At 36.6% G+C, this 13,102-nt stretch overlaps 1 protein-coding gene across 1 annotated transcript; it reads right to left on the bottom strand.

The window, feature by feature from the left end:
- Window positions 1-47: 47 nt before the first annotated feature.
- Window positions 48-9,786, bottom strand: fam131c (family with sequence similarity 131 member C). Its single transcript, XM_039652938.2, has 6 exons — window positions 9,677-9,786; window positions 8,285-8,355; window positions 7,959-8,049; window positions 5,962-6,177; window positions 5,370-5,468; window positions 48-4,474 (listed from the first exon to the last, which is right to left on the bottom strand). Exons 1-6 carry the CDS (start codon window positions 9,705-9,707, stop codon window positions 4,209-4,211), a joined length of 774 nt encoding a protein of 257 aa, XP_039508872.2. The 5' UTR covers window positions 9,708-9,786; the 3' UTR covers window positions 48-4,208.
- Window positions 9,787-13,102: the final 3,316 nt, after the last annotated feature.

Raw genomic sequence — 13,102 nt, forward strand, 5'->3', positions numbered from 1 at the left:
ACGAGACATCGGTCAATTTTTTTTGAAATGGAGATGTACACATCAAATGAGAGCTGAATAAATAACCCTTACATTGATGTATGGTTTGTTAGGATACCGGTATTTGGCCGAGATAAAATGATTTGAAAATCTGGAATCTGAGGGCGCAAACACATCTAAACATTGAGAAAATTTTCGTGATTGTGCTGCATTCACTCACAAAAATAAATGTTTTATATATTTACGGTAGGAAATATACAAAATATATTTTTATGGAACATGATCTTTACTTAATATCCTAATGATTTTCTTTGGCATATTTTACCTATACAATGTATTGTTGGCTATTGCCACAAATATACCCATGCTACATGCTACTGGTTTTGTGATCCAGGGTCACATATTGCCTCGAACAGCCTTTTGCCCCTCAACACTTTTTGTATGTCTACAAACTTTTACAAATTTCAGTAACACTTTACTGAGAGCCTTTGAGTATAATGCACTATAAAAGTATTTTATTGCATTAATTGTACACCTTATGTGATCTCGTGAATAATTGTAACCACAGTTATAATACATTATAAAACACGCTTTCAGATGCAACAAAAATCTGTGACTACTAATAATGCCTTTTAACTTTGGTTACACTTATTAATGAAACAATATAATAATATACACTCACCTGAAGGATTATTAGGAACACCTGTTCAATTTAACATTAATGGAATTATCTAATCAACCAATCACATGGCAGTTGCTTCAATGCATTTAGGGGTGTGGTCCTGGTCAAGACAATCTGCTGAACTCCAAAATTAATGTAAGAATGGGAAAGAAAGGGGATTTAAGCAATTTTGAGCGTGGCATGGTTGTTGGTGCCAGACGGGCCAGTTTGAGTATTTCATCTGCTTAGTTACTGGGATTTTCACGCACAACCATTTCTAGGGTTTACAAAGAATGGTGTTAAAAGGGAAAAACATCCAGTATGCGGCAGTCCTGTGGGCGAAAATACCTTTTTGATGCTAGAGGTCAGAGGAGAATGGGCAGAGCTGACAGAAGAGTAACTTTGACTGAAATAACCACTCATTACAACTGAGGTATGCAGCAAAGCATTTGTGAAGCCACAACATGCACAACCTTGAGGCGGATGGGCTACAACAGCAGAAGACCCCACCGGGTACCACTCAACTCCACTACAAATAGGAAAAAGAGGCTACAATTTGCAAGAGCTCGCCAAAATTGGACAGTTGAAGACTGGAAAAATGTTGCCTGGTCTGATGAGTCTCGATTTTTGTTGAGACATTCAGATGGTAGAGTCAGAATTTGGCGTAAACAGAATGAGAACATGGATCCATCATGCCTTGTTACCACTGTGCAGGCTGGTGGTGGTGGTGTAATGGAGTTAGACTTTAGGTCCCTCAATGCCAAATGAGCATTGTTACTGACCATGTCGATCCCTTTATGGCCACCATGTACCCATCCTCTGATGGCTACTTCCAGCAGGATAATGCACCATGTAACAAAGCTTGAATCATTTCAAATTGGTTTCTTGAACATGACCATGAGTTCACTGATACTAAAATGTCACCAGATCTCAATCCAATGGAGCATCTTTGTGATGTGGTGGAACGGGAGCTTTGTGCCCTGGATGTCCATCCCACAAATGTCCATAAACCCCAAGATGCTATCCTATCAATATGGGCTTTCAGCAGCTTGTTGAATCAATGCCACGTAGAATTAAGGCAGCTCTGAAGGCGAAAGGGGGTCAAACACAGTATTATTATGGTGTTCCTAATAATCCTTTAGGTTGAGTGTATTTCTTATTATTATTTCATTCTCAAAAAAAAAAATTCTCCACCAATTTTCAATAGAACAAAATATATATCCTTGAATAGTCATACACTTTGGGACCAGACAAAAACTAATGGGGACTGTCAAGCGTTGTGGGTGGGTCTGATAAAACTGACCCTGTATAATATCAGATGCAAGTCTAGAGTTTGAATGAACTGAGATATTTGTTTGAAACCTCATGCAGCTTGTTAGCTTTGTGAGTCTCACACTGGGAGAAAAGAGCAGAACAAAGGCTTCAGTAATAAACAGCCTTTGTTTGATTTCTGAACCATCCCTTTTTCTCTCATTATTCCCTGTGCTTTGCAAAGAAAAGGTTTTATAAGAATTCATTTATATTCCCAGTGTGTTGTTCCTTAATATATTGTGCTGAAATACAAACACAATTCCAATTCCGCTCACCACCACAGAGCCTCTATACACAATTAAACCCTACTTGTGGAGCACAAAGCTGTCACACACATTATCTGACAGCGCACATGAGGATCACACGGTGTAAACTTCTATTAAAAGACCCTGGAGCATGAAAACACTTGACCATTCCACCTCCCAACACCCTCCTGTCTCGCCCTCTCCTGCCACTGCATTTACAATAATCCCCTCCATCACTGATTCCCCTCCTCTACCTCATCCCGCACTCTCTCCCTCTATCTCTCTTTCAATCACCTTTCTTTGTTAGTGGAGTGTGAATAGGGCTAATTAAAGAGAAAAGGCAAGACAATTGTTATTCCGGTTTTCACTCCAACACTCGCAAGAACACAAGAATTTTCTTGAAAGCAAGAGCAGCAATGTAGATTAGTCTTTAAAGATTCAATCATAATTTACACGTACAAAGAACTGCACAAAACAGAACAAGCTGACAATTATTAACACAATATGGAGGCAAGTTATTCAAAGGCAGCTGAGGTAACACTTTTTTCCACTTCACTTCTTCATGTGATTTATAAATCTGTGGCCATTGTTACCGTACCCACTTTAAAAAAAAAAAAAAAAAAAAAAAGTTGAAGTGTGTAATTTTGGTACAATACTTTCTTCTCTAGTTTAATATTTCTAATATTAATGTCAAACATTAATATTAATGAACAAATACTTGCTACAAGTAAGCAATTTGTAATTTGATTCAATCTGACATCTTAATATTATTATATTACCATATAATTTTAATAATAATTAACCATTTTCCTATAAGTCAATTTAATATTACACTAAAATTAATGGTCACACTTTATGCTAATTAGCAAATAGTTAATAGAGAGAATAGGACTCTAAAGCATTCCCACATTAACAAACCACATAATTGCAACAAGTAAATAATTTATACCTCATGTCTCATATTTTATGTTATTAATTTGTAGATCAATTTAATCTAATTTTCCATCTTTATATGAGTATAATTCATATTATTTAATACAAATAATATTAGTTAATATTAATTATATTACACAATTAACCTAATCATAATTAACCTTTTTTTTTTTTTTTTTTTTACTACAAGTAAGCCATTTGTAGGTTGAATTGATGCTTGTCTTTCCGACCAGCAACACTGGCTCAACCAATGGCATGAGTTTGGGGCGGGGCTATCTTTTTCTCCATCCAATAGCAGATGGTGGGAGTGTCCGTACATGTACTTGAAAATAGTCAATATTTTGGAATTTTTATTTGGTGAGGATAGCAAAATTACACACTTCAGCTTTAAGTATACAGTCATTTGGTGCGTTAGACATTTTATACTCAAAATCCCCATATAAACATTTAGCATTATGAAAAATCTTTCAAATCTCCACTTCATGGTCCCAAGTAATGATTGCGGCTTTGCTCAAAGCTCAATAAGTCACTTTCACCCTCCAGAGTCCTCACAAAAGGATCCTATTAACCCTGAAGCCCAATTGAGCCGTTCCTGGGGGAAATGCACCAGAAAAAAATGTCTGGTGGAGATGAAAACGTGTTTTATTTTGTTTCTTGCTTCTTCAGTCTATAGGACTAAAAGGCCTCCACTTCTTGTTTATGCTGAGAGGCTGCAGCAAATATCCACAAACACTCAATGTATACTTTTAGATGCATTTATGTTTTAGATCCTTTTACCTTCCTGTAGACATAATTAGTGTGACCCCTTTTACTTACAATCCGACCTCCAACATCATTACCGCAAACGCAGGCTTTCATTTGCAAAATGCAATGTGATATGTGAATGAATTGCCATGGCCACATGTACAACGATCCCTGCGTTCTTTGCTTGTCAAAGAGGCTCAGCTGTAGCTATTGTATACTTTAACGGTAAAGCGATAAGCCCAGACGGAACCTCATATGCGTCTCTCCCTCATCAACGAACACAATGAATAGACGAAAACCCTTTTCTCTTTTTGTTCTGATGTGTCATCAAAATTTCAGTTATAAAAAACCTCATCCTCCGAGAGGGAGATGCTGTCTGCGTGTCGCACGGGCCCTTCCGATGGCGAGATCTTCTGCTCCTGAGGAGGATGCTGAGTGTCCAGCGGAGAATGAGAATGACTGGGGGAATGAGACTGAGGAGGATGAGAAGGTGCCAGGGAACTGGTGTCATCAACTTCCATGTGCATTCTGTACAGGTGCTGAGGAACACCCAGACTCCCTCCATCCAACAGGAACTGAGAGAGATAGAGGCCCTCGGGGTCTGTGAAGACATTGTCATCTTTATGAGAGTAGAAATTAAAAAGACCTCAAGCACACACATATTCTACAATGAAAATTGTAGCATAAATGAATAAGTCTAATAACCCCCAAACTCAATATAGAGCTGCTTGATCCATGAGTCATCATGTCCCAGACACATTCAGACATTTCTGTTTTGTAAGACTCCTTAGTACCAAGGTAAAATGTTTTTTTGAACCTGGCTCATCTGGCTAAACAGGTCATGTCATTTGTCTTTGTTCTGGGCTTATTATACCAAGGCTGTCATGATGTTCCCCTTCATAATGAAATAGCACTATTTTTATACAAGCTGAGATAAAGTGAGATGAACCAGATGGTGAGAAAAGCCCTTTCACACATACAGTCTTTTCTGGTAAATTACCGTAATAAGATAGCCTATCATGTGTGATCGTGGAGGTCGACGTCCACACCTGGCGGCCATCTTGTCTTTTTAAATAACCCAAAACTTGCTAAATTTTCTACAGATTTTCCAAACGGTTTGGTTTGTTATAAATTTCAGAGATGTAGTTATGACACTGCATACTTATGAATAATAAGTGTACAAATAAATAATCTTCCAAAATTATAGCCACGTCAGTAACGTTTGTAAGAAACCAAACCGTTTGAACCGTTTTAAAATTTCAACGAGATATGAGTGTTTGTGAGTAATTTATTCATTCATCTTACATCAGGTACCACAGAGCCAGCCAGAAACAGCCACAACAGGTGTTTTCTTGTGTGTGGTTTAACGTATATTTGAATCCTTCATGACACTAACATTGGCATGATTCGATTCTGATCATTGTTACAATCTGATGTCACATCTATTTGGGTATTGCAGCTTTAAGTTCGGGGATAATCGACAGTGCTATCATTACCTTGTAATGGGATTGTGCTGGCTGTGGTTTGATTTTCAATGTCCTGTGTGGACCAGGCATTCATCGCTGCCTCAGCCAGAGCAAACTGCTCCGCCACACCTGAGTCAGGCAAAAAGAGATAAACGGTCACAGATACACAGAGTACCAGCAAAAAAGAAGACACTACTCTACTTTTCTCACTCGTGTCCTATTAAAAGCATTTCACCTTTAAATAAATATTATAGGAAATTACCAAAATCAAAGAAGTATTTCAGACCTGTTTGTCTGTAAAAAAAAGAAATCCTTCAGAGTATTAATTACATTTTAACACTTATGAAGAAAATATTAGCAGTGTTTGCTGCAACCATAAGACAATGACAAGGCGTTGCTAATGACACTATTCTGCAAGTGATGAAATCTGATCTGTTTGTTGAGACGATGTAGTCAATATCCGGTATTTCTAAATTGGTTGCTATAGTTCTAACATCAACACGCCTTAACAAACAAGGTATTACCGTATATACTTTTATGCCGGGCTGAAGGTTTATACTTTGGGTTAGAGGCATGTTCGAAACAAGGTAGCTACATGTTAGATATATAAATGCCATTTCACCCGCAGCAAAGCGTGCTTCTTTGATTTCATCAGTGAGGTGGGAGTAGAGCTGCTCGTCCTCCTGCAGTGCAGCTCCCACACCTCCCCATCCTCCACACCAGCCCCCTCTAGACGCCGCCTCCCCTCCCCAGCTCTTCCACTCAATCAGGTGGGCGACTCGGCCCTGGGCCATCGCTGTGGGCTTAGTGATGTGGTCTTTAAAAGTGGCAAGTAGTCCTAAAGAGAATGGAGGGATTAGCATGGGTGCAAATCAATATTAAAAGAAATGAAAAGAGGGAAGGATACGAAAAGGGTTCTGCTAAAGAGGGGGAAAAGGTGAGAACGAATAAATCAAGCTTATTCTCTCCAAGTCATCAAAAACAGAACAGCTTTTTAGGATTATTGTCTAAAAGAAGAGACTAGAGGACACTTTAAATGCATTACACTTTGGTGCCCCTTTAAGAAAAAAGAAAAGAAAAATAGGCCCAAATCTCATATTTTCTGTTTTGATATTAACATAAAACTAGCCTAGCATAAAAAAGGCTTGTTTTAAACAGTAGCATTCCCCTTAAATTGGTGATTTTGGCCTTTAGCACCTCAGAGGTCTTTCTTGATATTCACAATTGTGTCCAATTAAATCATAAAACAATGTCATTATTTTGACATGATCTGCTGAATTGGTTTTCGCTTTGTTGAAGTAATAAACAATGTAAAACTAAGTTTATTAAGCTGTACCCAAGTTATTGGAAGAAAAAATGTTTCAAACAATATTACTTTCTTTGTTTTATAAATTCATTAACTACAAATTAACATTTGGTCCCAAACTAAATAACCATACTGGGTGATTTTAGGGTAAATTTTGATGTAGGGTAAATTTTCAATTCGGTTACCCATTATCGCAAAGTGTGTGTGTGTGTGTGTGTGTGTGTGTGTGTGTGTGTGTGTGTGTGTGTGTGTGTGTGTGTGGTTACCAAATCTGTTAATTGCAATTAATCACGTCTAACATAAAAGTTTCTATATATATATATATATATATATATATATATATATATATATATATATATATAGATATATGAATATATATATAGATAGATAGATAGATAGATATAGGTTTATAGAGATATATACTTGGAAAACTATATCGAAAACTATATATATATATATATATATATATATATATACAAAAGTTAGTATACACACACACACACACACACACACAATATATATTTACAAATTTTTGTTACAAACCGTTAGATGTGATTAATCGCGATAAATCGATTTGACAGCTCTAGTTTTAAACTATATTAAGACATGCCCAAATTTTGGTGAATGAACTAAAAAATGCTAAAATCATATACAATTAAAAGGAAATATAATAGCTCACAATCGTTAATTAACATTTTCTGAAGGATGAGCACCTCCTTTCAGGCTGTATTTTTTGTACCAAATGTACTAGTGGAAAGAAACATCTCTACACTGAGTGCATAATTATCATGCAAGTCCTTAAAAGCTTATTACTAAACAGTCATTTGCAAAACCCATGACCCTTTCTAATAGCATTTTTACACAAGCAGTTAATTTCTAGCTCTTTTTGTTATTATTATTTTTTTGGTTGAGCTGAGATTTGTGGTTCTTTTTTGCTCATTATACATATTCATCGGCTGGTGACTGCATTTATAATTAGACTAAAATGATCAAAAAAATGTTCTTTGGAAAAGCTTAAAAACCCATAACACATTATTAGTCTCTGTAATTAACTTCCTGACGAGAGTGGGCCAGGAGAAGTCAAGCAAAAACACAGTCAGAAAAAAAAACAGGTAGCAAAAGAGGCACTAGAGAAGGAGAGAGAGAGACTGTTCATAAATGAGAGATATGCAGGCAGAGGGAAATTACATTAGCAAGCTTCTGCAAAGGTCGACTGCTCTTCTGATTCAGATGAATGATTCTGAACGATAGCAAAACCCTAGCAAAACAACACACAGTGTGATGGTGTCTAATAAGTGCTCTTAGCACCTCACCCAGCAGGGAAGATGTAGCCAATTCTCCGATGTCATACCCGCTGCTGCTCCTTTTATCTGACATGCTGCCATTGTAGGGCTGATGGTTACCCTGAATAACATGACAAGACAGGAAGCACAGCCTACCATACCAAATAAAACCTTCCAGAATATCACATTTGCAAGCAACAGAGTGAATCACAGGTGCTAATTACAACTAACAAGTCACTTTTATCAGATCTTCTTACACATTCAGAGTGTGAAAGAACTCCCATGTATCATTGAAAGTGATCCATCTATACATTTTCGACAGGATGAAAATTCTTGATTTTTGTAAGAAAACACACCTTGAAGATGGGCTGTCCTTCAGCGTATGAGTGAAGCTCTTCCATGGGGTGTTGCTGGCCACTTTGCAGCTCTAGAGGGACAAAATAGAATGGTATTCATTGTAAATAATTGTTATTTAATTTATCTTTCCAACAGTGTGCGTGCATGTGGCAGTGTGCATCGAGTTTTATCTGGAGTGGATGGACGGGACACACTCCTGATGCACTCATGTTTCCATGGGAACAAGAGATTGTCTTGACAACACCTCCCTGGGGATCCCCCAATGTTCAAGAGCACGTTTTCCGTCACTGGCCTCATCTCATTGAGGTAAGACCTCAAAGAGGACAGCTAATCTCAGACCTGTGGAGCTTCAGGCACCCGCCTGCATATTATTTACCAACAGATATCAACTGACAATGTGTGACCTTTACAATGTCACACATCATGCGTGTCTCGCCCTCTAAAACCCACCTCCCATTCATCACGGTGAAACTCCATCCATCTAACATATGCATTATGCATGTAGTTTGGACCCTGGCATTTCGCAAGCCATAGCTACGGAGCTCTGGACCTTCTAACCCTCACAGGCTCAGACAAACAAACACTACCCTTTGCCCCCTGGGCTTTACAAATTATCCACTTCATTGGTGCCGTTTCCTTGGAGGACGCCTTGAGGATAAAATGTCACTCCATTTGTGAATACTGAGATATAACAGATTAAACCGTCTTGCAGCCTGCCTTACAATAATACACTGGTCTTATTCAGATGAGATTATATGATATAAATAAGAACAAAATATTTTCCCTCTGGTGCTCAGAGGAAACTTCCTAGAATTGGTTGTTATCTAAAGGTGATAAGAAATTTGCGACAAATAATTAAAATAAATCCCGTCATAATGTAAGCGATAATGTACACAGCTACGCACTAAATCAACACATGGAATTGAAATATTGACTTGAATTATTTAAAGTCGCCCAGTGATAAAAATCCAGCTTGTAATGTAGTGTATATGTCTATGTGGTGTTTTTATGTGCTTTAAATTCATAAGAGTATTTTCTCCTTTAAACTGCAGTGAACCAAAGACAGTCTAAAAAAAGAGTCTTTCAAATCGATGGTGTTTATGACGTCACAAACTACCGCAAAGAAAACAGTCAACTACAATGTACTCGATAAGCGGCCTGGTAACAGTATTATTATTAATATACCTTCCTAAGTTCTCTCTGAGTGTAGTCGCTCACAACTATGTGCTCAGTTTGGATTATTTTTGAATGTTGTGATTTTTCCCCCCACATTCATGCATTATGTAAAATGCTCTCTATGCTGGAGATAAGCAGACTGACCAACAGGTAGGCTAATGGACACAGGACAAACAGAGAAAGACAAACTCAGATACAATCAGGAAGAGACTGACCTTGGTGACCTTTGCAGAAGCAGGAGCCCATGTTCAACAGCTTTGCAGTTATCTGTTCACCATGCTGACAGAGAGCGGGGACACGGGGAAATATTAGCGACAGTGAGAGAGAGAGAACTGCGTGTTTGGAAGAAAGGGGTGTAGAACAGCCAGAGAGAGCCAACTGGAGCATAGAGGTGGAGAAATGAGGGAACTAGGAAAAAGATTGGAGGAAAACAAGGGATTCAGTATCCATACTAGCTGTTTCTTAAGTGAGGATGGAAGTGAGGAGAGGGAAAGAGAGAGAAGTGGGGAGAAACAGCACACTGGCTGTGTGCACTCAGTCCCTCCCCTCTCTTCTCCTCCCTCTTCTGCTGTTATTTTCTCTCTCAGACCCAACTTTCACACCATCCGCATACTGAAATGATTAACTTACATTAGGGATGCACTTATAACCCCATAATTATTTTCATGTTATGAATAATGGCTCATATTAAAATTCTATGCAATTCAGCCAACATACACTGAAAAAATAAATAACAAAAGCTAAGATAATTAATTTTAAATGCTACAGGTGAATTTAGGCATCACAACATTATATGTACAGTATGAAAAATGTATATTTAATAAAAATAGGGGACATTAGCATGCACAATTAAATATCTAAACAGAAACTATGAATAAAAAAATCTGAATGCAAGACAATAATCGATTTGGTAATGATTGCGCATCACTAGGTTACATAAATTGGAACTGGAATGAGAAAGAGAAATGAAAAGTGAGAAAAAAACACATATAAGAGGCCTAATGGAATATAAAGGTGGGTTTATAATTAGATCTTTTTTTTAGGTAAGAAAACAGCTGACATTTCCACAGCAGCAGAAAAGAATAGAAGTTTCTGTGGCTAATTATTGATTTCTGCTGCCCTCCAGTGTCACAAAGGTAAAGTTGCCTGCAGACATCCTGAAAGCTAAAAATACAACCATGTTTAATTAGCTATACTTTAGATCTCATTTACAGCAATGTATTAAAATCATTTCTTATGTAACGTGATTTTCCCTATACATCTTGAGCAGACGGCACGACGGTTCAGAGGAAGAGCTGAGAATTATATGAACATGGATCTTCAGAGAATTAGAGCCACTTCCATGACAAATAAATTATTTCTTAATTTATCTGTAGAACGGCAGTATTCTGTGATTTAACACTAATGGAGATAACTATTATCATTTGAATTTAAGCATTTGAGTTCATTTTACATTTACTCTTGTTCAATTCATGCAAGACGAACATAACTGCTATGTGCTTTTATGAGCGAGGATCATATTTAGACAGCAAAACATTGGCAACCAACATTCTTACTATTTATTTTTAACAGAGACAATGCACATTAATCAACACTGTAGTAAAACTTCAATGTCAATGTGCCAGAGTTAGCTAAATAGCTAAATTTCATCTGTAGTCCCTGAGCAGGTGATAACGTCCAACAGCATCTATACATGAGTACATTGCTTCAACAAATAGCCTACTGCAAGAAAAAAATACATTAAAATTATCAAAGAAACAAGAAAGAAAAGACAACAACAATGTAGTTCCAAGTCTCATCAGTATAGTGCCTGCATCAAGTGCACTCCAAGAATATGAAATACAATATAGTACATTACAAAAGTGATATGTTAAATGAAATTTGAAATATGCTAAATGAAATGTATATGTAAATTGTTAGTGGCTACATATCTGTTGTGCCTTAAGCCATGTCGTAAGTTTATGTTTAAAAGTTAAATAATTATTGCATTCATTCAATTTAATAGGTAAACTATTCCAGTAGCGTGTAGCTCTATAACTGAGAATGCCGTCTGCCCAGAGTGACTTACTACGCCTGTATTGTATAATCAATTATCAACTCTGGTTTGAACATGTTTCCATCTGGGTAAATAGGAGAAATATTTGTGAATGTGAATAATTGGTGTTTAATGACAAACTTTGAGAAAATTAGGCAAAAGTCAATTAAAAAAATTATATATATATATATATATATATAACAAGAAACTCAGTGTGTGTATTGGACATTTTTGTACATTATTTAAGTTTATTACAAAAGAAAATGCTCTAGGGTTTTATGTATGCAGGACACATGTCTGAACTTGTGGCTTCAAAAAGAAATTCTTTTCACTCTCTTTGTCTCTTGTCAACCTGTAATCTAGTAAGCAAACATTGTTTAAATTGTTTTTTACTGACATCACCTCAAGTCATGTTCTAGCACAAGGGAAACTCTGCGCCCTTTTTAACGACACTGCGAGATTTTTCCAAGAAATATATATAAATATATATATATATATATATATAAATAAATAAATATATATATAAATAAATAAATACATCACAGTTTATATTAAACAATGCAAATATAATTTAATTTAAACATCTCACGCTTCCCTCAGTAACATTGCTCACATGCTACTTTGAATATTTTAGCTTAAAGAAAGTCTGACACCTTGTGGTAAATCAATGCACTTGCACTCTGCACATACATGTCTTCATCATGAGTTTTTTTTTTTTTTTTTAAACAAAAGAGTAATTGTTTTAAATGAACTTTCTATGTGAAAATAGTAAAGAATTACACAAATTGCACCATGTCAAAATGGGTTATTCTGTCCTTTTCTGAGGTTGCACATGTGCGTCTGATTTTAGTGGGAATGTACATTTCCATTCTGCACAGATTTTCCTGCCCATTCACATAAGCTCCATCTATTTCTCAAATTCATCACAGCATGGAAAAACTACATAACATATTTGTAACTTCTAGAGAAAAAAATGTAGAGGTCGCTTGGCTTCCACCTCTAAATTCACAATAATGACAGAAGATATGGGGTCCAAAAGAATATGAGAGCACTATGAAAAGATTGTTACATATATAGTTGAAAATAAAAATCTTTTACAAAAGATGAAAATAAAAACAAAACAAAATCTACGACTCAAATAACCATTAAAAAAGGTTAATAGTGGAAACGTTTGGAGGATAATCTGTTTTTGTGTGTTCAGGGTTTTGTGTGGTGCTTGGAGATTTGCTAATCTTGCCGATGACATCGAGACATGAGTGATGAATTATAATTGGAGAACAGGGCACAGCAAATGTAAGCGGCTTTGTGTAACTAAACATCCGAGTGAACACTTAAATCACGCTAGTGTGCTTCATCAGTTTAATTGCAGATCCTGGAGTCCACAGGATCTTCTGATCAACTTCCACCATCATCTATGTGTTTTTCTTTCTGATTAACTGTCCTAGTAATCAGAATCATCATGAATAATTAATCATACGAATGAAGGACAACAGTAAATCATTTTAAGGCACGGCTCTAGGCTTCCTCTTTAATGGCATATACGAGTGAAAATGCATCTGTATTGTCCATAGTTCACCCAAAATGACAGGGTTTTAGGGACATTACT

The sequence above is a fragment of the Pimephales promelas genome, chromosome 20 (assembly GCF_988280905.1).
Source record: "Pimephales promelas chromosome 20, fPimPro1.hap1.1, whole genome shotgun sequence".
In the NCBI taxonomy this organism is placed as follows: Eukaryota; Metazoa; Chordata; class Actinopteri; order Cypriniformes; family Leuciscidae; genus Pimephales; species Pimephales promelas.

Excerpts from the sequence above, each read along its gene's own strand:
- fam131c (XM_039652938.2), bottom strand. The coding sequence starts at position 9,707 with ATGGGCTCCTGCTTCTGCAAAGGTCACCAAG. Across the intron at positions 8,356-9,676 it reads CTTCTGCAAAGGTCACCAAG|AGCTGCAAAGTGGCCAGCAA; the intron begins GTCAGTCTCTTC and ends TTGTCCCTCTAG. Across the intron at positions 6,178-7,958 it reads GGCTACATCTTCCCTGCTGG|GACTACTTGCCACTTTTAAA; the intron begins GTGAGGTGCTAA and ends CATTCTCTTTAG.